Genomic DNA, 27755 nt, shown 5'->3' with positions numbered 1-27755 from the left:
AAAAAACAAACTCTCACGTGAAATCTATTAGTGTACAATTGAGCGGATGTCGCAACATCTAGCATTTGTCATATCGATCGCTAAGCGCGCGTGTGGATGTCTGGTAGGAGTGCGTGACGTAATACACTGCACGCGACTTTGATCCTTAATGGCAACATTTGCAATTCTGGTTTATTTAATATTTCCCAAAGTATTAGAGACCCCATCATAAAATTTTTGTAATAGATTAAGAAACTGTTTATCTCACCGTAAAATATAGAGCATGGTAAAAAAAATATTCGATTTTAAAATATTAACATTTCTTTATTTTACTGTAAGTTTTAATACATGCTCGAAGTAAAAATCCATAATAACTCAGAAGTAAGTTTAAATATATAGAGTCATCATTGTATTGGCACAATTTTTACGTTGATATAATGAAGCATGTCATTTTAATAATATTTTTAACGATAGTCTACATATCAACTCCCCGAATATTTCACCCTTCATTACTTTTCAAGCATTGGTGAGATGAAGTTCATATTAGGCCATTTAACTATTTATTATTATGACATTCATTTACTAGAATATTGAAAAAATCCAGAACTTGACGTTACAAATTTTAAAATTTTGTATGGAATGACCAAAGTAGATTTAGACTAGTCAGCCAGCTGATGACTTTTAAGGAAAAACATGAGTTTGACTCCTGGCAAATTCTCTGAGATCTGTGACAATAAGTGTTGTGGAGAAATTTCTCACTGGTTATTTCGGTTCTCTCATCCATTCATTATTATCATATAATTAAAGATCTGCCTTAGCTAAACCACAAGCAGAATTAAACTTCTGTGTTGCAAGGAAACCGTTGATGAGTTTCTGCCCAAACCTCCCCTCAAACTACCCACATTGGTGGATCTCCGTTGCACATAGATAAATACAAAAACCTAGCTGTCCATATTAAGTGATAAATTTGTGAAATTTACGGTTCAATAAAAGATTATCGAAAAATAGAGTAGTTCCCAGCCTTGAGTAGGTGGTGTTCACTCATCTGTCAAAGCATGAGGGGGAGGGGGACTAATGTGAAAATTCATGAAAATTGTGAAATTTGAGTAAAATAATGTTGTCTGATATTTTTATTTGTTTCATGTGCAACATTTTGCAAATTGTCCCATGGTTATCACTGCGTCCTTTCGCCCAATATTTAATTTTTAAATGTCCGTGGTGTGACTGTCTCTTTAAATTTTTCCCTATATGTGTGAAACTACTCTTCTCTTACAGAGATTTCTGTACATCCTTTGTCTCTCATGCATTCCAATGACTTGCACTTGCAATGGGGTCTGGTCTTCGTCATTCAAGTGTGTCTGAGTTCACACTTTATTTATCTAAAGAGATAAGTATGTACCCTGAGGTTCCCCTTTCGATGCATCAGCTACATGCTATGTTTGTGTTTCGCGAATGAATATAGTCTTGTGTGCATTCTTACGGCTGTTAGTTCACTTGTTCGTGTATTAGAGTTTACTGTAGATCTACTGTAGAGAGCATTTTATACTGGTGTATTTTTCAGTGCGTATTAGAATATTTATAATTCGTATTTTATTACAGCTGTGTGAATGCTAAATTGAAATGGGTAGAAAATGTAAGGCACAGTATAGTTCAAGAGAAAAAGTGCTGAAACGATGGGAAAAATTGAGAACTGAAAGTGAAATTGTGGATGACGACACAAACATTGTCAAACCTGTGGTTCATGATGTCACACAACCTAGTACTTTTGCATCTTCAGTTAGTGAAAAACAGAATCCATCTTCTTCTAAAGACACAATTACAACAGAACACAAAAACAAAAGATATATTATGCAAATCTGGCTTTCAGATAGAAGCTCCCCGTGAAGCAGGCTTGAATAATTTCAATGGAAAAATTGTTCTGGGGCCAGGTATCGATCCCGGGACCCTTCGCTTTGCGTACGAATGCTCTGACAATGGGCTGACAAGATGCCAGAAACCCAACTTTGAGTGCAACGATTCAAGCCTGCTTCACAGGAACTTCTACCTGAAAGCCAGATTTGCATAATATTTTCGTTACTGTAGGTATATTAACAGTAAGCCACAATGTAAGTCACACAGAACTGTGTGCACTCAAAGTTGGGTTTCTGGCGTCTTGTCAGCCCATTTGAGTTGTGTGGATATAAAGGGAAGAAATGTGACGGTGTCATGTATAGTTCCTGGGATAACTCAATCGGTAGAGCATTTGTGTCCTAAGCTAAGGGTCCTGGGATCGATACCCGGCCCTGGAACAATTTTTTCCTTGAAATTATTCAAAAATAAAAGATTGGAGATGATAGAGAAGACAATTAGTGAGTATAATGACGATGCTTCTAGTGTTTGTAATAGTCCACAATATACTATAATGAATTTAGTTAGAATGTGTGACCAACTTACTGACGGATTTGTCATGTAATATATGTAAGAAGAATACACTTGGTTTGAAAAGTACAGAATCACATGGATAAGCTCATAGACTAGTACTACAATGTACAACTTGTCAGACACAACTTTCATCTGGTTATACATCACAAATAATAGGCTCCATTTACACACATTGAACTCAGCCACCATTTAATGTAAACTTACGAACTGTCCAGACTTTTACAGTATTGGGAAGGGATATTCAGCAATGTATGAATTCTGCTTTGTAATGAACATGAATTGTCTAAGTGATAACACTTTCAATGCTCATTCCAAAATAGTCAGTGGGGCTACTTCGTCGTCTGTTGCAGAAGTATTTCAGAAGGTGAGGGAAATTTACACAAAGCCCACAGAGAGCTAAATCAAACATTTGCGAAAATGACATTATAAATATAGGTGTTAGCTACGACAGCACATGGCACAAACAGGGTAACTTGTCTAATTACGGCATTGGTTGCGTCATTGACCTTCTGACAGGGCTAGTGCTAGATTTTGAAGTCCTTTCAAAATACTGCCACTGATGTGCACTTACAAAATATGACTTGGGTGCAGCAAGTCCAAAGTTTGGTTTCTGGTATGAGGGCCATAGAGATAAGTGCCAGTATAATTATGAAGGATTGTCACCCGCTATGGAGATGATAGCAGGCGAGAGGTTGTGGAGAAGTTTGGAGCAATTTGGTTTTCACTATACAACTATGCTATCAGATGGAGATGCAAAGACGTTCAATCATCTAGTACATTGAAAGTTTATGGTCCAGAAATAGGACTACAGAAAGAAAAATGTGTCAATCATGTGGCTAAACACTTACGCAAAGGACTACGAGACTGTAGGCAGGACTGGAGCAAGAAAGGGGTCACGCTGGGAGGTAAAAGTTACAGCAGTCTCAAAGACACCACCATAGAAAACCTAACCAACTACTACCGACGTGCTATTTCCAGTTTTAATGAGTGTAAATGCTATGAAGATTGCTATTTATGCTACACTTGTTCATTGTTCCTCTACTGATAAAAATCCATGACATAGCAAATGCTCCCCAGCTTGGTGTTTCTATCAGAAGGCACAGTTTAAGGGTGAAATACCTGGACCCCACAATAAACACGTGGAACACCTCTCACATCTCAGGTGATAGCCAAAATAATGGCTGTCTACCAACAATTAGCAGCAGACAGTCTTTTGGTGAGATGTTTAGAAGGAAGAACGCAAAATTTAAATAAATGTCTCCACAGCCTCATTTGGAGAAAGTGTCTAAAGGAAATAAATTTCTCAAAGTAACGGGTGCAAATGGCAGCAAGTGACGACATATGAATATAACATGAGTTTCACAAAGCCTTTAGTGCAGAAATTAGAGCGAATTGGAATTTCTCCTGGAAAAAAAATGTATATCTCATAAGGAAGAAAGATCAACTCTGGCTATGGAAAAGTGCACAACGTTGCAGCATGAAACACCAAAAAATTTGTAGGGCACAAAAACTTAGAACAATAAGGGAAGAAACAGCCAGAAAAGAAAAGGAAGGTCCAACCTATGGAGCCGGAGACTTCTGAAGGACGTATATGGACATAAACATAGAATGTAGAACTAATGAAACTTCAGATGCCATTTCTCAGTATGCAATTTTTCACATTTTCAGTTATTCAAAATGCTATTTCTTCTTAATGGATTATTTTAGTGATCTAATTTTTTTTGTGTATGTACTTCAGTAGTGCCCAAGTAATTTGGAGTATGGGTTTGGCGATATCTTTAATATTCAGGCCGGGAAAAATTTGAAAACTTGAATTTACTTTTATTTTATTGATCACGGAAAAGTGTAAAACTAAAAAAAATCTAGTGGTTGTATTTATTATCAGAATTTAAAACTGTTATCCCAAACTGTTCTTCACACAATTCTGTGTACATTAAGCTCAAAAACACTTTTTTTTATCTTTATTCTAAAAGGAGAAATAGCATTTTTACCTAAATACTAATATTTTACAAAAAAATTCTATCAAAGAAAAATGTGTGAATTCTGATGGATTTCACCACATTTTATATTATTGTAAGTGCATACTCCTGTGTGGAGTTTCTGGATTTTCATCGGGCACCTCCCCAGGTGGCGGATAGGGGAAGGATCTCCAGATATGGAGGTACCTGGGAAATAAAATACCAGGAGCAGACCAAAGCCAGCATCAAGACGAGGACAAAGGCTTCAATGGCAGAAGAGACAGGAAGTCCAACGGCAAAGAAGGCGGAAGATCAGAGTCACTGCTGCCTTGCGGTAAGGGTATTGGCCCAAAGGCTAGGGGAGAGCCCCCGACAGAAATGCTCCAGTGTGGGAATGAGCACTGTAAAGGGTAACCTATCGCCACCTTGTCGCTAGGCTAATCACCTGCACAAGGTACATTTAATGATTCATAGAAATACTGGAAGCCTTGGAACGGATCGGAAAAACAGAAGAAGACTAAGGCAGGAACATGAACTGAGATTTGGAACGTGAAGTATTAAAACGTTAAATGGGAAAGAAGTAGAGGTAATTCAATAAATAGAGAAATACAGATTAATCTGCTGGGTATTATCGAAGTAAGAAAGAAAGGAAATGGGGTGAAGACCTTGGACAAAGGACATGTTTTGAGATACTTGGGAGTATCATGTAATTCTAGAGCAAATGAAGGAGTAGGAATTATTGTAACGAAGGAAATGAATAGGAAAGTTACTTCATGGGAAGCTATTAATTCAAGAATAATGTACCTGGATTTAGAAGTGGAAATACCGATTACTCTGATACAGGTACATGCACCAACGGAAGACTCGGGAGCCGCGGAAAAAGATTTTTTACGAGGAATTGCAGAAACAAATGGATAGTGCAGAGGGTAGAAGGAGAACAGTTATAGTAATGGGAGATCTTAATGGAAGAGTGGGAAATAATTATCTATCGGTCATGGGCACTATGGGGGAGGTTCGCAGGTGAAGCAACCTTGAATGGAAATGGCCAGAGAATTATAGACTTCTGCATTGAAAATGAACTACGGATTGCTAATTCGATATTTAAGCACAAAAGAATACATCAAATCACTTTCGAATCGTCACAACAACAACAGAGCATCATAGACTACTTCTTACTGCAAAAACAACTTAGAAGATTCTGTTGAGATGTGAAGGTCGTGAGAGGAGCTGAACTGTCGACAGATCACTACCTACTAGTAGCCAATACCCTTTTTGTGCGTGGCAGGTGCAGGAAGAAGAGAGGTTACAAGAAGATCAAATGGGAAGAATTGAAGAATGAGCAGAAGGAGGAGGAATATAAGGGGAAGTAAGAAGAGAAGCTCAGAGAGATAACAACAACAACAACAATAGTGCAGGATTCAGTAGAAGAAAAATGGCAAAATATGAAAAGATCCCTTCTTCAGGCATGCAAAGAAGTCTGCGGGGAAAAGAAAATTAAAGAAGGAACAAAAAGTAGTAAATGGTGGACCATAGAAGTACAAATAGCAATAAAGGTGAAGAAAAAAGCCTGGATAAAGTATAAAAGCACTAAAAATTTTAATGACCAGGAAGATTATATAGAGAAGAGAAATAGCTGCAAAAATATGGTGAAAGAGGCAAAAAAGAAAGCATGGCGAGAGTTTGGAGAAAGTCTGGAAGAAAAATATAATAAGGATAATAAGGATTTCTGGAAAATATTGAGACACTCTAGAGGAAAATTTGGAAGAAGGGTAAGAAGTATTACAGATAAGGAAAATAATTTGAAAGTAGAGACAGAAGAGGTACTAAGAGTTTGGAGAGAGTACTTCAAAGAAAAGTTTAATGATATACAACAACAACAACATACAGGAGAAAATAAGGAAATAAATAGGGATGAATTGAGTGAACAAGAAGAAGAAGAACTAGATGAATGGGAAGTAGAGGAAGTCATAGATAGGATGAAAACCGGGAAGGCAGCCGGGGAGGACATGGTGACTCCAGAGATGATTAAGGCTGGTGGCAGAGTATTGATCAAGAAGATTACTGAGCTCTTCCAGACTGCGTGGCACGAAGGAAGGATTCCTGAGGATTGGCAGAGAAATATCATTCCACTCTACAAAAAAGGTGATTCATCAAAGTGTGAAAATTATAGAGCAATATGCTTAACCAATGCAGTTGCGAAACTTTACTCTAGAGTGTTAAAAAGAAGATTAAGAGTGCATGTCGAACCAGACATGGAAGAAGAACAAGCAGGTTTTAGACAGGAAAGACAAACACAAGACCACAACCACTCCATTAGAGCTATAATAGATAAATGGTTAAACAGAGGAAAAGCAGCATATCTAGGTTTCCTGGATTTACACTCAGCTTTTGATGAAGTTCCTAGAGAAGAGTTGTGGAAAGCTTTGAGGAAGAAAGAAACCCCTAAGAAGTTGATTACAGCTATACAGTCGGTATTTCAAAAGGTAGAAGGAGTAATACGTATGGATGGGAAAATGTCAGGTACATTTGACATGAAGAGAGGTATTAAGCAAGGGGACCGTTTAAGCCCACTACTATTTATCATCTTTATGGATGAAATAATGAAGACATGTAAAGCCAGAACGGATAAATCTGTACGGTACTTGGGATGTGGAAAATGAGACCAATATATGTACAGGCTTTAGTATATGCAGATGATATTGTGCTCATAACAGATACAGAGAGCAAACTACAAAAGGCAGTGACGGAATGGACAGAAACATTGGCAGAAAGGGGTATGAGAGTTAATATGAAGAAAAGTCAAGGTATGATGGTTACAAGGACTGAGGAACAGGTGGAAAATATAGAGATCATGTGCTTAGGACAAAAATTAGAACATGTTGAGTCCACAACTACCTCGGAACCCAAATACACCGAACAGGAAAACTCCAACTAGAAGTCCGTAACAGGGTCCAAAAGGCAACCTCGGCATACTTCGCAATTATTAACATTACCGGTATATTTGGAAAGTCAGATTTGGAAAAGAAAACAAAGACTAGGGTTCAGAAAGCAATTATAGAACCAATACTAACATATGGATGCGAGAGCTGGGTCCTAACAAAAAATGACCTAAGTAGGGTGAATGCTGTATGTACAGATGAAGGTACTAAGGAGAATAGCAGGTAAAATAGGAGAGACTGGATACGAAATGAACGCATCAGAGAGGAATTGCAACAAGAACCAGTAGCCAAAAGTACTGAAGAATAGCAATTGAGGTGGTATGGACATGTCCAAAGGATGGAGGAAGGAAGGAAGTCAAGGCAGTTTGCAGAAGCTAAACCCCAGGGAAGTCGCCTGAAAGAGAAGCCAAGAATAATTTGGGAAGAAGTTATCAAGGAGATAGTCGAAAAAAGGGAAAAGCCGATTGCTCAAATAAAACTTCTTGCAGCTGACTGGGAACAATATAGGAAATGGAACAGAGGCAACCCCTCCACGCAGCTTTGGTGGCAATAAGGAGGTAGAAGAAGAAGAAGAAGAAGACGTAAGTGTATACTGCAACAGTGTGTGTAATATGAACTCATTTTCAGGGTTAGTTTAAAATTTAGCAGTTTCACATTAGTCCACCCTTAAATGGACAAGGTCATCTCCCATGTAATGTGACAGTCTCGGAATTCACAAAGGATGGCAATTAATATAATATAGTCTCTTCAAGTATAATGCTGTTGTTTCGTAGGTAATGCTCATTTCAAGTAAGTTTTCGCAACCCTTACAGGTTATTATAGGCAGCTATTTTTTTTTTAAATATTTGTCTATCTGCTGTGCATGCAGTTTGAGCGGAGGATTCGACATTAGTTCATTACCGGTTCCCTTGCTAGTTTTACCTACTTTAGAAGCTAAAAGCATGAACGAAACAATAAATGATAAGGGTGAAGTCAAAATTATATACAGTAGGCCTATCTAAATACTGCAATAAAAGGTGTCTTTCATCTACTATGCTTGTAACCAGTCCTGCAAAAACTATCAGGGATTCACAGGTTGGTTTTATACTGTGAATCTGGTATAGCCTTAGACACAAAAAATGACACTATCCTGTAGCGTGAATTTGTTTAAGTTCACCTTCGAGCAGTGCCTGGTTCACACGACTAGGGAAAGGATATTTATTTTACACCTAATTTACTCCTTGAATATATCTTCGTTATAGATAACACTTGGCCTATAAACAGACAGAAAAAGCAACAACAAAACAAAGGAAAAACAGAACAGAGTCGAGCATAAGAAATTCCTTTACATGTAAACCTAAGCTCTCACGGAATCAACTGAAGTCTACTGAAGGGGATTAGCGTAAGGCAGCCAGTCACTTTTTCGTCTAAGACTATACATCTTCACCAGGATAGATAAACAGAGTGATATGAATGGACTGACAGAAAAAGACATAATGAAAAAGTTACAATGTTCACTGTCAAACTATGTCCGTAAATCCACTATCTTTCCACAGCACATGTCTATCTACTTAATTTTCATTAATGACTGAATTTTTTCATGTGCTGTAATATACAGTACTATAACAATTAACTTCCCACATGTTGCTGTACATACCGCTTTGGAGTCGGGCCTGAAGACTGGGTTTCCTGCCAGGACGCTCACCGCCATAATACTCGTCTGTGTCTGAACCCATGGCAAGTCGTCGCCGTATCTCCTCCCGGTCATTGCGACGCTAAAACAGACAGTGTCACTTTAGGTTTCAAACAGACTGAACCTCACGTATTTGTAAAATGTGCATATTACGTAAGAAATATGACAACCTATTTTAAACAAAATTGATATAAATTTATGTCACAAATAAGAGTTTACCTTTCTCCTCTTAGTTACGTTGTCATGGATAAAAATTAATTTTATTATTACTTCAAGTGTAAGCCATATCGCACTTAAATAATGACCAGAGTATGGAAACTGAGTTATGTAAATTTTTACTTATTAATGCCAGAACTATTATGAGTGAAATAAGCGGATTACTTAAAATTGTGGCATAGCCTACTAAAAGTAGAAAAAATTCTACACGGGTAAATGTTCAGCATGTCACCGCCACTTCGTAGCAACGCCATATTTTGGTATCGGTCTCTAGGGAAAATACTCTTTATTAAAACACTCACCCTTGCTAATAAGTGGCGGTGATGTGCTGAAAATTACACTTATCTTATAGTGGGGCTACGGCCACTTAACGATAATAACTACACATGGTGAGTAATGTTCAAACTAGTATTTCATTTTGTAGGTAAAGGCTTTCTCGTAAAGATTGAACACTTAATTACCTACTTCTAATCTAACAATCGTTGTGCATGATTAATATAACATTGTGTCTTACTTGAACAAAAGGTTTTTCATCATCTAAACTTATAACACGAATAAATCTCTCTACTATGTCTTCATCGTTGTCTTCGTTATCAACATTTCCCAATGTCGGTGGAAGTGTGACCCATTGCATCTTATTGTCTACAAGCACAGGCCATTTCAATTCACGCTTTCCTTTGACACTAGAACTAGGCGGTGACAAATGGTTTCTTGGTTCATGAGTCTGGGAAACCAGCAAATATCGTGGTGTCGACTTTTTTAACGTTCTTATAATGTTCTCGGATAACTTTGTTGTTTGAGCTTTAATATTATCTAAGTTATCAGACAAACGCGAAGTTCGCACTCTCAAATTTTCGAAACTCAAGGATTCTGACACCTTGGACGAATGGGACTTGATATTGGTTAGTATATCTTCGAACATCATTTCTCTAGAATAAAATCCTGTGTTGTATTGAAACACCAGTTACTGCTACCAAATGCACTACAGTTCTCACAACTTTTTTCGCTTCAAACAAGAAGTTTTAAAACGTGCAATTTAAAAACTTCATCGTGAGATTCAAACCAGCTTACATACACAAAACGAATAAGCAAGTTACCCAATACAACTAAACAAACACGTCGTGTTTTTAGTGACTAGCTACATTGCTGCCAACTTCTATAAAATTCAACCATGTCAACGACTCATTAGTTATTAATATTTAGGGAGTAATCAGTTCAAAGTAAAGACGTAGTTATAATATCAGTTGAATGCTTAAACCACTGGCGGAGCGAGGGGGGTTAGAGGTAACCCCCCACCTCGACCCCGACAGAAAGAAGAAAAGAAACGAAACGCTGTTCAAGCTCTGCAGCATTCAACTCGTAACAATGACTTCCAGATAGAAGTCTCTATACTTCTATGATCTAGGCTTCTACATAGAGGAACTGCGGATCCAGCTACAGCTAACATCCACACCGGAATTCGCAGAGGCTATGACAAACCTGAACGAAAAAAAAGAAGACAAATCGGGATCAACTTATACAGCACAGAAGCGATGCTGACAAGAGAATGGATGTCTGCAGAGTACGAACTCAGGCACACGCCTATAAAACACGATGACACGTTTCGCTGTGCATGGTTTCTACCATAAGCTTTGTGCGACAAAAACACACCACCAGTCGGCAGAAGTCAGAATCTGTGAACTATGTTTGAAGGCATGTGATATATATCACGCTTGGCTGTGCACAAGAAGAACAGTTTCATTGACTCAATTTTGCAACGAGTGATGTGTTAAGTTAATTCATGCATATTTTGATTATTTCAGTATTATCACAGTCTAGTATGTACAGTCGCGAAGCTCAATATGTAGTAAATATGCAAACATTAGGTAGTTGCTCACCACTAGGATCGCTAATATCGCCTCATTACAGGCAATGCAAAATAGTACCGTCACAGTCTATTGTTTCTAGCACCCTCAAAACTCAAGCTTCGTGACTGTATATAGTAGACTGTGGTATTATTATTATTATTATTATTATTATATAAATATTTTTCCTTTCGTCGCATGGTAACACTGTAATGAAAATTTAAATATGTGCCCACCTCGTTGCTTACGAGATTATAGAGAGAAAATATAATTGCTGCACTCTCTTTTATGACTGTTTTAGTGGGCCTAATTAACATCAGGTTCATGAATGCATTACGTCTGACTTTATTATTATTTATTATGACATTATGGCTGCAAATGGAAAGAAAGAAAAGAATATTTTATAGCAAAGTAAATCCATGGCGCTACAGCCCTGAAGGGCCCAGACTGATCAGCCGGCTGCTGCCCTCACGTTCACATGCCGAAGCAGAGGTGGACGATCATCCAACTAGTATGGAGGTATTGTGTGGTTAGCACGATAATCCCCCCAGCCGTTATAGCTGGTTTGCAAAACCGGATTTTCGCTACCTATCGTAGCTCCCCAAGTGCATCACGATGCTGAGTCGGCACCGGTCCCATAAACTGGCCGAAATTTCATGAGAAAATTTCTTCCCCCATGAGGACTCGAACCAGCGCGCATTCCGTAACGCGAGTCTAGGCAGGATGCCTAAATAAAAAATATCTTTCGTGGCATAAACAAAACAAGCATACTGGCGTCTGCTTTAGAAAATTTGAACAATTAAAAGTTAAAAAATCAAGTCAAAAGCCACGATTCAATATTTGGTCCACCTTCCTCCAATCTCGATCACATTTTGCAGTCGTGTGGACATGTCCTAATGAGCTTCCACAAATGATCAGGACGTTTTGGAGGGAGATAGGGCCAATATTTCCGCATATTATTATACTCATTTACTCGTGCCCCCGTGGTTCATTTGGAAGAACATCTCAGGCTCAAATCCTCGTCGTTCCTTTTCATTTTGTTGTGTTACAGTATAGGCTAGCATAATGTAATAATAATATAAGAAGAAAAAACTAAACTAGTATTGTGCAACTGTATTTTTCCAAATCTAAGATTAAATTTATATTATTTATATCGCTAAAGAACGATAACAGAATATAGGCCTAAATGGTAACTTGAATATTATTTATATCGCTAAAGAACGATAGCAGAATACAAATGATAACTTGAATATTATTTATATCGCTAAAGAATGATAGAAGAATACAAATGATAGTCTAACTTGAATATTATTTATATCGTTAAAGAACGATAACAGAATACAAATGATAACTTGAATATTATGATAAGAATGATAAAAAATAAAATGATAACTTGAACAAGGCTCGAACCTTATCTATGTGATTGTTGAGAACTGGGAAAAGCTAAAAGAGGTTTTCCAAATTATCTTGAAAGATGCAGAATCTGATGAAAATGGCGTTCGTTCAATGAAATGGACAAATATGAATTTACTTTCCTGGCTATACTTTTCAACGATATTTTTAGTTTAACTAATGTCCCCTTCCACATCATTCAGAAAAAGTCACTGGACATCGGTTACTGTATAACTAAAATCAAAAGTACAAGTGATATTCTGAAGAGGAGAAGGGATGAACGTTATTTCCAAGGTTTTTTGAAAATGCCACCAAGCTCACTAGTGTGACCGCGGGAAGAAGACAGTCAGAAGATGATGTTTCTCATAATTGTCGGATCCTTTATTTTGAAATTCTCAACAACATTTTGATGCAAATGAGTGTTCGGTTTCAAGATTGTGATAAATTGCAGTTTCTGTGTCTTGTGGGCTCTTCAGAATTTCAAGATCACGTCACCAATTTTCCATCTGTGGCCTTACAGCAGTTACATCAGCGCTATCCTCAAATGTTTGGTAAGCTCCAGTACCTGAAAAATGAACTGTGCCTTCTTTACGCAGATAAAAATTACAGAGATTTCACTCCTGAAGAAATACTGCACTCTCTCCAAGAAAATCAAGACGTATTCGAGAAATCTTACAAGTTATTCTCTCTTGGTGTGACGATTCCCTCGACTAGTACAGTACATCGGTGGAAAGGAGTTTTCTTGCTTAAAAAGAATAAAATCTCCTGTAAGGAACACGTCATAGAGTCGATTTCCGTCTTTGTCGAACATTGCAATCCAAAAGGAAATCTTAGCTCAACTTACTGAACGTCACCCCTTTTACAGTAACATCGACAGGTTTGCTGTCCTAAAGGATAGAAGAAATGACCTGATCTACAAAAAATTGGTGAGTTATGTATGATTGACTTACTACTACTATATTTCATTTTTAAAGCAAGTAGTTATGTATTTTTTTTTTGCATGCCTGAACTACTTCTTCACTTACTATTGGAGACACGAGCCGCCACTGGTCTTCCTGAACGTGGCGAATCACTCACGTCAAAGTGGCCCTCTGTGAAACGACAGAACCATTTTTTTTGCCATGGCATTTTCCCCATACACGGCACAATAGTTTCGAGCCGCCTCCACTGCCTTTGTTCCTCTATTCTCAAACAAAAGAATATGTCGGACGCGTTCGTTTTTTTATACTTGACATTCCGTCTTCTTTAGCCCACAAACAGCACAAACTTTCTTAGAAATTCGCAAAATTCAAGGCGTATTTACAAGCACAACACTCTTCTATAGTATATTACGATACTAGGTTGACAAGTGCTCTGTAACAGAGGCGAGGGAAAGTTTGAAAAAACGAGGCGCTTGCGCCGAGATTTTTTAATTTCTGAGACTCCGTTATGCACTTAACGCCCAAGTATTGCACATTATTTTTTCACAATCATAATTCATATCTTTATTTTATTTATTATGTATTTTAGTTATGTATTAATTTTTGAACTGAACGTTTGTCATTTATGGCAATGTGTAATTTTCTGGGTGACCGTGTTTTTAGCCTATATCTGTGGTGTTTGGGTAAAGGGAGATAAGTCATAAAAATGAGTTCGGAGATAAATGAAAATTAAACTTGGATCCCTTATTACAAATAATTTTCTACACAAATAAAACACATAAACTGCTAGTATTATTTGATTTTTGTACACCCACTTGTATAATTTAACTTATGTGTTCATCTGGGGAACAAAATTCCACCTGGACAAAAAATGACTTATACCCCTTTACCCGAACACCACAGATATTCTTTTGTTTTATTTGTTGGATACGACTGTCTTTTATGTGTATATATTGTTAAAATAAATAAGACGCTATTGCAATATACGAAATTGAAATGTCTGAACCTTTTTTTATAAATAGAGAATGATAGTCTTTATCCCAAAACATTTAATAATTTATTGTTCAAACTTCACGTTCAATTTTAATGTTAATATCTAAATAAAGTTTCAGCTTGTTCTGTCAGAGTTCTTGTTATTTTTTAATTTACAAGTAACTATGCCAAGCTTGTAGAGAATTTACTTACACCTGTGTTGTAATTTACTTACTGTAGGCCTACTGTTATTTCCAGCGTTTCCGTAGTAACCACTGAACGTGTTCTTGAACTTGAAGTTACATGGCATGCAACAAAGATAGTAAATATGCAAAAAGAGCATTATTGTGCAAAAAATAAATTACAAATGGTAAACGATAAACAATCTCCTAACAACGCAGTGTTGTGATGAACTTATTATCAACCTAATAAATCTCATTTATAACTGTAGAATAAAATGGGATAGCCACATGAAAAGGATGCATGAAGAATGACTTCCGAAAATAGCCTTTATCTGTCGACTGCAAGGGAGGAGAGATTGTGAACGTCCACGGAAAATGTGATGTTATGAAACAGGGACAGGCCCTGTGCCTAATCCTTGAATATAATTTATTATTATTATTATTATTATTATTATTATTATTATTATTATTATTATTATGAAAAAACATTTAAGTGAAATAATTTAATATGCACTCAAATAATGTTAAATTTTATTTTCTGGATTAAACATAAAACGCATTCTCTTAAGATATATATCGTCGTTGTTCCTGCAATACTCCTATGTGACATATTTATCGATTTTCAGATTTTTGCTCTATTAAATAGCTTAAATAGTGATACAGCAAATAATAAAATCTCCTATATGTAATTATATTTCTTTCTTTCGAAAATGTAAGAATTCACAAATTCCTATATACGGCTGCCATAGGATGAATAAATGTTTTTTTTCCTCCTACTGAAAAATTGTATATTTTGCACATAGGAGTTATTGGCAGGAACAACGACGATATCATTTATAAATTGTGCGTTACGATTTAATTAGATAGGCTTACAGAAAATGTAATTAATGTTCCACTTAATTTACATAAAATATATAAGTATACACTGTAATAATGTTTAGTATCATTTTGGAATATTGTTATTTCAAGATGATGTGGATGTTAAAATATCAACCTATAGTGCTACTTTAGAGATATGTTAAGACTCGTTCCTTTTAATTCTAAAGCTCCTGAATCTTCCTTTCGTGGTCATACAAGCAGAACAAATGGATCTGAAAGAATATTAAATCCTTGGCAATGAGTTTCATATACTCTGTTTTTAGTCGGTTATTGAACGACGCTGTATCAATTACTAATTTTTTAGCGAGGAAATAAGTGATACCGAGATAGTATTTGGCGAGATGAGATCGTGAATTCGCTATGCCATTACCTAACATTCTCCTCAGAGTTGATAAAAACCTTGAAAAAACTCAATCAGGTAATCGGCTCAAGTGAGAATAGAACCCATGTCCGAGCTCAGCTCCGGATCAGTAGGCGAACGTGTTTATCGCCTGAGTCATCCGGTGGTTTACCCTGTTCTCCACTATGCTTGCGTCCTCTTGTGTTGTAGCCTCTGGCATTGAAAAATTAAACTAAATTCGCAACGAAAAGTAGATTGATTCTCCTAGTCAAACTTTTTTTTTTCAGTACATGCTAAATAACTCATATCATTTGTCAGTTTATTATGAGTAATTCAAATATCACGAAGAAAAGTGTAGGCTTTCTTTTGTACTCGAATACCAATGAATACTTTTAATCTCCAAAGACTCGTTACTTTTTTTTTTACCAAAATATTACATTTCGTGTACAGTACATCACTCCCGGATAAGTTCACTGGTAGTACTATGTATGCACAAAACTCTACCAATAACTTAGGAGGAATCGCTGTATAAAGACAGACAGAGACAGACAGACGGCATGCCTGAAACCTTTGAAGGCACCAAGAGTGCTGAAAACGTGTGTTTTGGTGAATATTTCATTTCGATTTTTTTGTACCATCATAATACTTTCTCTAATCAGAAAGTGAGAAACTTGAGAAAATGTTTACATGTGACAGAATACGTGTCAGACTTTGATAACAATCCATTCGTGAAACTTAACTTAAAGGTTTCATTACAGGTCTTTGAAGTAAAGGCCTGACATGGAGGGGTAGAAAACAGGTCATGAATGGGTTTCGTAACATCCTGTACATCTCGGAAATGTAGAAGTAATCTTTGTTTTCTAAAGTAAACTCTCTAAATACAGTACAATAATGCTTTCGACACGTGGGTGCTATGGACAATTATTACGGCCTATCTTTTCACCTTCTTTTTTTTCGAACAATGTATGTTATATCAACATGTATTTCGAAGCTCTGCATAGGACACATCTCTAGGCAAATCCGTCACTGTGTTGAATCACGAGTGTTTTTTTATTCTGTTTCGCGGTTAAATTACACAACCGATATTGTATCTGCTCATACTATAAATCAGAGGCTGGCCCTGAACACTTTGGGAGAAGGGGTAAAACGTCGCACTAAAATATTATTTTTGTAATCACGCTTACAACGGATAGGGAGGCTATCCCATTATAGGCTAAGCCACGAAAAATACTACGAAGTGGTAAACTTCCACAATGAAATTTTCTCCTGACTGCTATTTTCGTATGGTCTGTTAGTAAATATGCTTTGTTTTCATTTTAAACATTACTACACTTTAAGTTTTGGTGCGTTTGGTTTAATAAAGGAAAAAGTGGTAACCCATGTAATATATTTAAAAATAATGTGTAATAAAAATGTTGTACCTTGAGAAGAGTTAATTTAAGGATACTTTACATACCACTACACTGAAATATCACTTTTACTGTACCAGATCTATAAAAAATAAATCAGTGGCGTGACGGCCCATAGAGGACAAAGACTTAGCAGCCGACTGCTACCTTCATATCCACCTGCCTTGGAGGAGGTGAATTATCATCTAACTAGTACGGGATAATGTGTGGATACCACGATAGTCCCTCTAACCGTCACAACTGGTTTAAAAACAGAATTTCGTTACTGACTGTAGCTCAATGCTGGATGAGTACTGGTTCCATATACTACTGGCCGAAACTTCATGTGAAAATTTTTTCCCCTCATGAGGTACGGTAATAGGTCTATAATATATAAAAAAAAAGTGCAAAATAAGAGAATAATACAATTCATGTCGTTAAAACGATATCCCTCTTATAATATATTCATGTCTACTATATAGATTTTCTCTACTTATAACATAACATAAGCCAGAGGGGCGTGCAAGAGGACAGGGTCCTGGTCAGGTGGGGCACTAGTAGGAAGCTTTAGTGTTTTTTTTTTTTACAGAATGGCACAAATCTCAAGGAAGTGTGTAATAAATACAGTTACCAAAAAATTATATTCTGTCTTAATGTTCAATTATTACATAATAAATTGAATGAACTTGAAATTATTCTCCTTGAAGGCAATTATTTAGCTTTTTGTATTTCAGAATACTGGTGTACTGATGTCAATTACGTACTTAATACAATTGTAAATATTATCAGTACAAACGCTAATTTTTAATTTTGATAATTTTATGAGTATATTTTGTGAGTGTTTTAATATTTGTTTCCCACTGAAAGTAGTTAAAGTTATTAATATGAAATGCAATTCTTTAGGAGGATGGTATACTAATGACTTAAAATATTGAAAGAACGTGTAAGCCAATTGCATATTTATTTGAAGTGGACATCCCAGAGTAATTTTGAAGTTTAAAAAACTAAATATATGTAACTTACACAAAAGCGAGAGAAGAATATAGGAACTCCATCAAATTATCTAAATCTGAGTTTTATCAGTCTTTCATTCACATTCAGATAACAAGTGTAAAGCTACTTGGGAAATTATAAATTTCGTTCGTAATACTTTCATCATCAAACACGATAGCGATCTTACCCCAGATGAATTTAATCTTTATTTTGCAAACTCTGTTAATGACATGATCAATACTACTCGGCAATGCAGTTTACTGCTTGTCGTTTTTGCAAAATACCCAATTGGCCTCTAATACATTTTTATTTAGATTAGTTTACTATGAAGACGTATATAAAATAGTTCCTAGCCTTAAAATTGAAGTTGTAAGGGCATTTTTGACATTATTAGTACTGTGGTAATACAGATAATCGTTATATTGTAATTGTTACATTAACTTGCTGTATTAATCTTTGTCAGCTTACTGGCACTTTTCCCCAGTCACTTCATATTGCTAAAACTGTACCAATTTTGAAAACAAAAGGCGACCCGTGTGAGCTTCATAATTACAAGTTAACATCTATTGCGTCGGCATTTTACAGAATTCTTGAAAATGTGGTAAAGGTACAGATAACTGAAGTTTTTGAAAGTAACTCTTTGTTTACCAACGCTTAAGATGAGTTTTGAGGTAAAATGTTCACGATTGATTCCCCTGATAAAATAATTTCTAGTGGTATTACTGGATTCGATGAGCACAATCGTACTTTGACAACTTTATGTGACCTTTCAAAGGCCTTCGACTGTATTTGATATAAAATCCTCATTTATAAATTAGAATGTTATGCTATTATCGGCAAAGAATTGAACTTACCGTATTTGAAACATATTTATCAGATCGTACGCAGATCGTTTGTTGCAAAAGTCAATTTTCTAAAGTCATGGATATCACATTTGGTGTGCCATAAGGTTCAGTTTTGGGCCTGCTCATGTTTTTAATTATGGTTAACGATCTGTCCTTTAATATTAATAGTGAAACTGTTCAATTTGCTGATGATACTTCACACTATACGACCAAAAGTAATAGATACCTGATTTGCAAGATTCCATGACTACCGGTACTTATTTTCAGGAGACGACCAGCTGGTTTAAAGCGAATGGTTTCACTGTGAACGTGAATAAAACCAAACCAAAAGCATATTATTTCCTTTAAAGCATTTACCAGATGATGATATGTTATCTAATGTAAAACTGCTGGATTTACACCTCGATCCAAATTAACTTAGAACATATCAATTCAATTTGTACGCGGTTACCTAGGGTAATTTATCTGTTAAGAACTTAAGACATTTAAAACAGTTGATAACGTAGAGACATTTAAAGAGTGCTTATTACACGTCTTCCCATAGTATTTTGTCTTATGGAGTTAATATTTGGGGCAATGCTAATAGTGTATTTAAAGTTGTTCTTCTACAGAAGAAAGCGATCCGTATTTTGACTGCCTTATGATGCACATTGCAAGCAACTGTTTATGAAGCATACTGACGGTAATTAATGTTTATACAAAGTGTAAGGGGTATAAGTGCCGTCCTTTTCACAGTCGTCGGGGACGATCTACAGGATAAAAAAATGTCCATACAACATAGGGTCAAAACTTTATAGTTTTCCCAGAAAAAAATTCTCTTATTTTTTTCGCGTTATACTGCTTATATCGTTAGTAAAATTACGAAAACAAATTACATCAGTAGGTATATCTAGCAAAGAATTAATATTAGTTTAAATACATACAGTATTTGTGTGTTCTATTACGTTTTCGTGAAATTAAATAAAATTGCATGCTTAAATTTGTTAATATTCTGGCGTGAGAGACGTGCCAACGTGTTCAGCAGGCAGTACTCTGCACAGACGTACGTACATGTCAGCTGAGTTCAAGCTCCCTGTCCGAGCGGATGAAATTTCGGTACCAGGTATTCGATAAACAACTTTGAATGTCATTCACAGTTTAGGAATATCATATGTTATTAATTTATGGAGAAAGTCGTCGTAATTCAAGTGAGGCAAGAAGATGTACCGTCAATATTTTCCGCAATGAAGGTTACCTAATCGGCGAATTTTTGTAACGGTTTCTCAACGATTGTTAGAAACTAGGAGTCTCTTACCTCGTTTCAAAAATCACACAAACAGAAATTTCTTCAAAAATGGTACTGCTTTATGGAAGCGGGAGAGATTAAAATGTTGCATTAAAAAAATTCATGTGATTTTGCGCAGTAAAACATTATTGTTTATTTTTTAAATGTACAATAAAAAAAATGGACCAATATTACCAATATTGTTAAATAAAATGGAAATTTACTATAAACTTCTATTAACGAGATTGTAACTTTGTATTTGCTGTTCGTTTTATGTAAACAACGGTCCGCCCCTGCATTAGAAAAGATCATCTGTTTTGTACCGGTATATCTGCATCCGCTTGAGCTATACTGTGTACTTGTAAATTCCCTCGTCCCCATCCAGCATCGTTGCCAGACGCCTAATATTGTAAACTTTAATAATTAGTTAAATATTGCAATTAGAAAAAAAATTGTGAGGTCATTTTTTCTTCCTTATGACATGAACAACCAACAGTTAAAATAATGGCACTTATACACCTTACACCCTGTATATTTCATTGCTTGATCAGAGTTAAAATGAATCTGAATGGTCTTAATTGCAAAACGCATATCCACAGCTAATGTACTAGGTTTAATTAGTTATTAGTTACATTACAAGTTAAGTTGACAAAATCAAAAGAAATGGTTCAATTCCATAGCTATTGATAATATGAGGTGTATAGTTCCAAAACCCGACATGTGCTTTCTAAGTGGTTTAGAGAAAAAGCCAAAAAACTATATGTAGTATTTCCAGTGTTGAGATGTGCAGGAAATTTTTATAATAGTCTTTAATAGTACAGCTGAGGATAAAATTACATGTTTGAACTAAAAGTATGTATTTTTGTAAGAGTTATTAGATTATTAAATTTGGACATGTCGTGTTTTGGAACTAACTATTGAATATGTCTGATTTTGGAACTAACAATAAAATATATGTCGGATTTTGGAACTAACAATAAAATATATGTCGGATTTTGGAACTAACAATAAAATTTATGTCGCAATTTAGAAATTCTAATAACATTATTCCCCATAAATAATCCACATTGTATACTAAAAAGCTATTAATTTTATTGAATCCATGGAATATAATAAACAATTGTCATTTATTTAGGTATATCATCAGAATATTATATTTAACCTTCATGAAGTGTACATTTTAAATCCTGAAATTCTCTTCTCCCTGTGGTTCCCAGATAGTCAATCTTCTTCATCCTCATCCTCGTTATAAATACGGTCTGTAATATTCTTGCAATATTCCAAAGTTTCCATGTCTCCAGTTATCTTAAACATTTCTTTAAGTAATTTGTTAACATTACTTAGTTCTTCCTTATAGATTATGCATGTGTTTTTTTGAAAGTGTGATTTTTCCATCCAGAGCACGTTTTCCCCTTTTTCAAAATCCTTTGTACAAATTTACAATTCGTCCATAGTTTTGTTCACCCCTTATCGCAACTCCATTTTTTATTCCTTTATCTTGATGTTTTACAGAATTTTAGTTTGAAATGCCAGCCATTTGGTGGCTTCAAAACAGTTTGTATATTCGTTTTCCAGTCATAAACTGGACAGTCTATACTTAACTTGTTTATGGTGTCATTGTTGTTGAAGATATTGCAGTAATCTTCGGATTTTATAATGTTCATCTTCTTAGCCTCCTTGTCAATTCCATAAAAAATTCTATCCGTTGGTATGGAGGAAATGGAGTGACTCATTTTAACTAATTCTTCGATGAAGTCTTTCATAGCATATCACTTTATTTCACACTTCTTGGTACATGTATCCTCTTCTCTTCTTTTTTTTGCTGTCGGAAGTCCAATTTTTAAATGCCACTTAAATAGAAGTCCCACCCAATTCTTTGACACTTGCAAGATTTTTAAGAAAGTTTTGTCGGTAAACTTGTAGAACACGACTTGCTCCCATCCCCTGATGTCTCACTGTTCTGTTAACAAAATATGTTTTAGGATAATCAGCTGTTGTGTATTCAGTATGAATTCATCTTGAACCAACTTATTAGGGACGCTGTAAAACACTTTGTAAAAGTGGTTGATATCACGCTGAGTTAGGAAACTTCATTGGTTTATGGGTAAAGTTTTGAGTTCTGAGAGAGTAGCTACCAATAATCAATACAAAAAATTATCAAATAAGGCAAACATCGCACAATTACTGTAAAGATAAACATTACAGTTAGCATAAAACTTAACTTCCTATCCCTTTTCTATGTTTTGTCTAGTTCTTTGTATCACCGACTCTCCTTCTTCCACACCCAGGCTCTGAAGGCGAAATTTGTATGTGAGATTCTATGAAAATTTTACTTCTATAAGAAGCTCACACAACACGTCAACACGTTGTAAAAATCTGCACAGCTCTGAAGTACCAATATAATGAAGCATATTCTTATTCAGCAAATTCCATTGTCGATTTTCCCAGTAAGTTCCGTGCACTGAAGAATTATGATATTCTAAAAGAAAACGCTAGTGGCATAAAGAAATCACACACTTTCTTTGTCTTGAGCAAAGATGTCGACTTCTGGAACGTTACTGACCTTCATAGTTCACACATTGGAAGTGTAAATGTCGGACTTTGGAATAAACTGCATATGTCGAGTTTTGGAACAATACCTCAACAAAATAAGTCGGGTTTTGGAAAAAACTCCATATTTTAAAGCTTGATTTATGTTAGAAATATCGAGTTTTGGAGGATGAAATAGTGTTTTTCCAATGTATTTCAACCCAAAGATATAAGAAATGATCGTAACTCATTTTTCATAAAAATGGCAGATGTCGACTTTTGGAACTATACACCTCATATGTTTACTAATAAATTGCATTAGAAAACCCATATTGTTGAATATAATAGATTTAAAACTACAGTACGTAGATGGCTGGTTAATAATTCGTTTTATTCTACAATATTCTATTCTAATACTAGTATACCATTCTAATTACTATGTTTGTATTCGTATTGTAACTGATTTTATGTTCATTCTAATACTCTTATTTGTACATAAAATTTACTCATTGTTGCTATATTTAGTAATTTTTATGTGATTATGTCAATAGCGTTTATTTTGACTGTATTAAAGTATATTTAAAGTAATCCATTATAAAAATGTAAAATGGCACACTTTATGCTAATCATAAGTCCTGTACATTTCAACAAAAGAACATGTTCTCGGTGCCTAAATTTTCCTTAAAACAAGCTAATGACCACAGGCAAATTACAAATAGACCAATGTAGCCTATTAATATAAGGACTAGTCCACACCTGTGGAATAACGGTTAGAGCGTCTAGCCGCGAAACCAGGTGGCCCGGGTTCGATTCCCGGTCGGGGCAAGTTACCTGGTTGAGGTTTTTTCCGGGGTTTTCCCTCAACCCAATATGAGCAAATGCTGGGTAACTTTCGGTGTTGGACCCCGGACTCATTTCACCGGCATTATTACCTTCATCTCATTCAGACGCTAAATAACCTGAGATGTTGATAAAGTGTCGTAAAATAACCTACTAAAAAAATATATATAAGGACTATGTTTATTAAGTCATCTCAGAATATATAGGTATCGGTAATGAACAGATTTCAGGAAATACATTTGACACTAAGATAAGTCATTCTTCTTCACGTAATCACTTCTTTGTTCCTCCTTACGTAACATTTTATGAATTCTAGACTAGTAGTTTCTCCCAATATATAAAGCACTATTAAATTCTCTTACACGCTTTCATATTATACGAACATAAAGACAGATATATAATGCACATAGTTGTTGCTGTTTAGTCAACTGTCCGAAGACAGGTCTGAACCTCACAAGTGATACCAAAAAGCACCAATTATGAGGCAATTAGGCCAGGAGATAATGGGATAGGGTGGTCAGTTCCTTTCCCCTATGCACACAGAATAAGCAATTAATTTGTTTTCGACTGGTCACCATTTTACAGCCTTTTCCTTACCTAAAAATGTAGCCTTGACAAAAATTAAATGCAATGTCGCCGTATTTATCGTGTGAATAATTTTATTTAGAGCAGCATTGGTATTCATTCAACTTTGTTGTAGAATCGAACGAAGCAGTAAAAATGACGTATCTACATGGTTCAACGTTTCTTTCAATTTTACATATTCAAGCAATGCATGCAAGATTGATATATATATATACGTGGTGAAAACAAAACGGCGCACCATGTAGACACAAAATTTTTATACATATTAATTCAACGTGCGTTTTAAACTTGATTCTTTCAAAATTCTTCTCAGATTGCATGCATACGCGCATGGGAAATTGAACCGTGTAGATGCAGCTTTACTGTACTATTCAATATGAAAACTGAAGTGTCGATTTAAAAGACACGTACACAAAAACATGGTCTCTATAATGAAGAGAAAATTTGGTTAAAGGGAACATAATATAAGAATTATATATTTGTTTCAACGGGATTAAAGACGGAGACCGATGTATTATGCACAACGAAAATCTTCGCATCAAAATCACGGTTTAAGTAATTCACTTAGCTATTCTAGACACATATTTACAAGCTACAAAATAAAATAATAGAAATGAACGATGAGCAATGTATTCAACTTACTTGTCATACATGTAGGCCTACAACTAATTCAAGTCGGAGAAATCGGTGCGGACTAAGGTGTTTTGTAATGTTTCACCCGTTTCCTTTTCTTTTTTAAATAATTCGTCGCTATTTCATAAGACTGGCAATGTGTCTTTAGGACAGCAACACTTTCAACACTTGTACGTCCCAGCAGAATTCCCAGTTTCTGACGACAAATGCAAGATAAAGTGTGGTTGGAATGAATCCATCGAGTCGACAAATTTTGAACGTTTTCTGACTTACTTTGTCGCAGACGGCGGGCTCTGCAAGGCAAGGTACTCAACTAATTTAATTAACAGTCCGCATGACAGGTTTTCACTTCTCCAATGGGTTGATTTTCTCCTAAATCTGGCAGATTTGGCAATATGGCAGCGCGAGAATTTCGAGTATAGCGGAGAAATTAGTTAATTTGCTAATAACTTTCGTCGGCACAAAGAGAAAATTATCTGATTTTACATCTGATTTAGGAGAATTTAAAACAGAGATATAGAATTACTCACTTACGTATTGGCTCAGTGAGTCAAGGGTCTCGTGCGAGTCGTACGTGAGTGTGTACAGATCCAACACATATAATGTATCCTTCTTGTACTGCCTGGAAGCCTTCATCCTACTTCACACCCACTGATTAACTACTCCCTCATTTTATACATTTAAATTGTAGCTCACGTAGCGACTGATGTTCTGCTGTCAGACGAGTTTCACGACAATTCAGTACATGAGTCGGCAACACACTGGACGAATCTGAAGCACACACTTACAAGACGTTCCAACCGCACTTAAAGGCCAAAAATGGCGAAACACTGAGACGCAACGTAACAACACGGGTTTCGAATGTATATATATATATAGGCTTGATAACGACGTCCTCCTGCTGAATAATATTACCGAATACCCATCTCAATCCGAAAAGAATGTATTCTGAAAAGCTTTTCGTCTTTGTGTCAATGACAGTTCACAGCCTTAAGTTCGAGCGAAAATACTCAAAACCAACAAAGTAGCATACATCATCTTACATCTTGCACATACACACTTGAAAGCAAATCCAGCACTTGTGAACAGACTCGGACACGTGACGGGATCTGAGACGCACTACTGCCTCCCTCCGTGACGCCACTTCCGTCAAGGGAAAGTGAGCAGAGAACTGGCTGTTCCGCTTCGCGAGATACCATTGCATTGGCAGCTGAAGGTGTCATCTCGTTGCCAAGGTTATCATCGAAGTCGCCAAGATGAATGATGTGTTTACATTGAAGCTTCGACTCAATAACATAGGGACCGTAAAAATAAAGTTATTATATTCAGACATTGGGAGACCGACGTTGTAAGACAGAGCACATGGGTTGAGTAAAGCTAGTCTTCTTTATTTCATCTGTTCTTGTCGTTCAGATCAACGAGGCGGAAATAGTCGTAAAAGTTAGGCTACATTTTATACTGCCAAGAAGTTGACTGAACTTTATCCCTCCGCATTCTCGCAACCTCCTACAAGTTTCATGCCACTCAACTCAAGCAGTTCATCACTGCAATTTCACCTGATGTCTGTTAAAGTGCCTTTGCGTTTGCATTCGAGTCTGGAATGAGAATCAAAATCAAGAGACAAGTCACGCACTGCATGCAACTCACCCGGCGCTCCTCCTCGCGCGCGGCCCTCAGGTGCGACTCTATGGCGTCCAGGTCGATCTTTGGCATTGCCGTCTCTATGTTGTAAACATCGAAGCCCCCTACAAACACAACACACAAGTTGTAGCAATACAGAACGAAAGACAAAGAAGAGGAAGGCTAAAAGAGAAGATAACAGAGAACAAAACGAGAACAGAATGGGATAAAAGGGGAGAATATATTAATGGAAGAATGAAATCAGTGTCAGCAGGCACGTACCTAGTATCTCCGCGGAGGAACGCTTCTTGTCGCGAGCCGCGCCGGGCACGGAACGCCTATTGGCCAGTACATGTTCACGGTGGGCAGCGTCGCGACGACGCACCCCCGGAACCTCTTCCTTGACGCTGAGGTTGATATCCATCTTCTCCTTCTTCCGCGGTACCTCCTCCTTCTCACGTTCCTCTTTACTGAACTTCTCCTCGCCCTCCGAGTCGGCCGCGAGAAGATCCTCTTTGGCTCCAGAGAGGTAAGCGTCGCCTGCTAGCGCCAGCGCCGCCATGCTGCTCACCACCACGTTCAGGTCCTTGGCGTCGGCGGCGTCAGCGGGAATGTTGAACTTGGGCTTGTCGTAGAAGGCTTTGCTGCCCGCACTGCCCAGGTGGTTTACGCTGTTGTTGTTGTCGTCGTCGTCGTCCTCGTCCTCCGAATCTTCGTCGGAGGCGTGCAGCTCGTGCGCCAGGTGCTGGAAACCCGGGTAATTAGGGTTCACGATCCCGCGACCCCGGGACCCCCGGCAGTTGCCGTCGTCTGACAAAGAGTCGGAGTCACTGAGCTCCTCGTGGCTGAAGCACCGGTACTCGTCTCCCTGCGGCGACACGTCCAGGGAGCTAGAGCTCTGCTGCCCGTCTGCAATAAAAGTCGTCTGTGAACACTGCGGAAGATAGTCGTTTGCAATACAAGGCATACAGTACATGAGTGACATATAAGACGTTATAAATATGCCGATATAAATATTCATTTGTAACACATAGCGATAGACATACATTCGTTTGTAGCACATAGCGACATTCAGTCATAGAACAGAGTCATTTACAACATATAACTATAGACACATTCGTTTATAACGCATAGGAATAGTCACACAGAGCAATAGTCGTTTCTACCACATAGCGGCAGATATACAATCCCTTTTAACTTAGAATCATAGTCTTTTTAACATAAAGTGACAAGACACTCAGTCGTAAGACGAAGCGATAAACATAAATGTTTGCAGCACAAAGAGACATAAACATAGTCACTTATAACACAAAGCAATTGACACAGTCGTTTATAACACAATGA

General features: G+C 36.7%; 1 protein-coding gene across 7 annotated transcripts in view; it reads right to left on the bottom strand.

Annotated features, from left to right (window-relative positions):
- The window catches only part of Schip1 (Schwannomin interacting protein 1), a 410317-nt gene that overhangs the window by 25930 nt on the left and 356632 nt on the right, over window positions 1-27755 (bottom strand). For all 7 annotated transcript variants that reach the window (XR_011331312.1, XM_069821042.1, XM_069821046.1 and 4 more), the window contains 3 exons: window positions 26694-27320; window positions 26439-26536; window positions 8934-9051 (listed from right to left, as the gene is read on the bottom strand). Coding sequence is in view for 6 of the 7 variants with exons in the window: in XM_069821042.1 (XP_069677143.1) it covers window positions 8934-9051; window positions 26439-26536; window positions 26694-27320 (843 nt within the window). In the remaining variant the exon portion in view is untranslated. The remainder of the gene's footprint in view (window positions 1-8933; window positions 9052-26438; window positions 26537-26693; window positions 27321-27755) is intronic.

The sequence above is a fragment of the Periplaneta americana genome, chromosome 3 (assembly GCF_040183065.1).
Source record: "Periplaneta americana isolate PAMFEO1 chromosome 3, P.americana_PAMFEO1_priV1, whole genome shotgun sequence".
Lineage (NCBI taxonomy): Eukaryota > Metazoa > Arthropoda > Insecta > Blattodea > Blattidae > Periplaneta > Periplaneta americana.
Note: the sequence above shows the minus strand (reverse complement) of the source record. Positions and strands in the feature narration are given on the sequence as shown.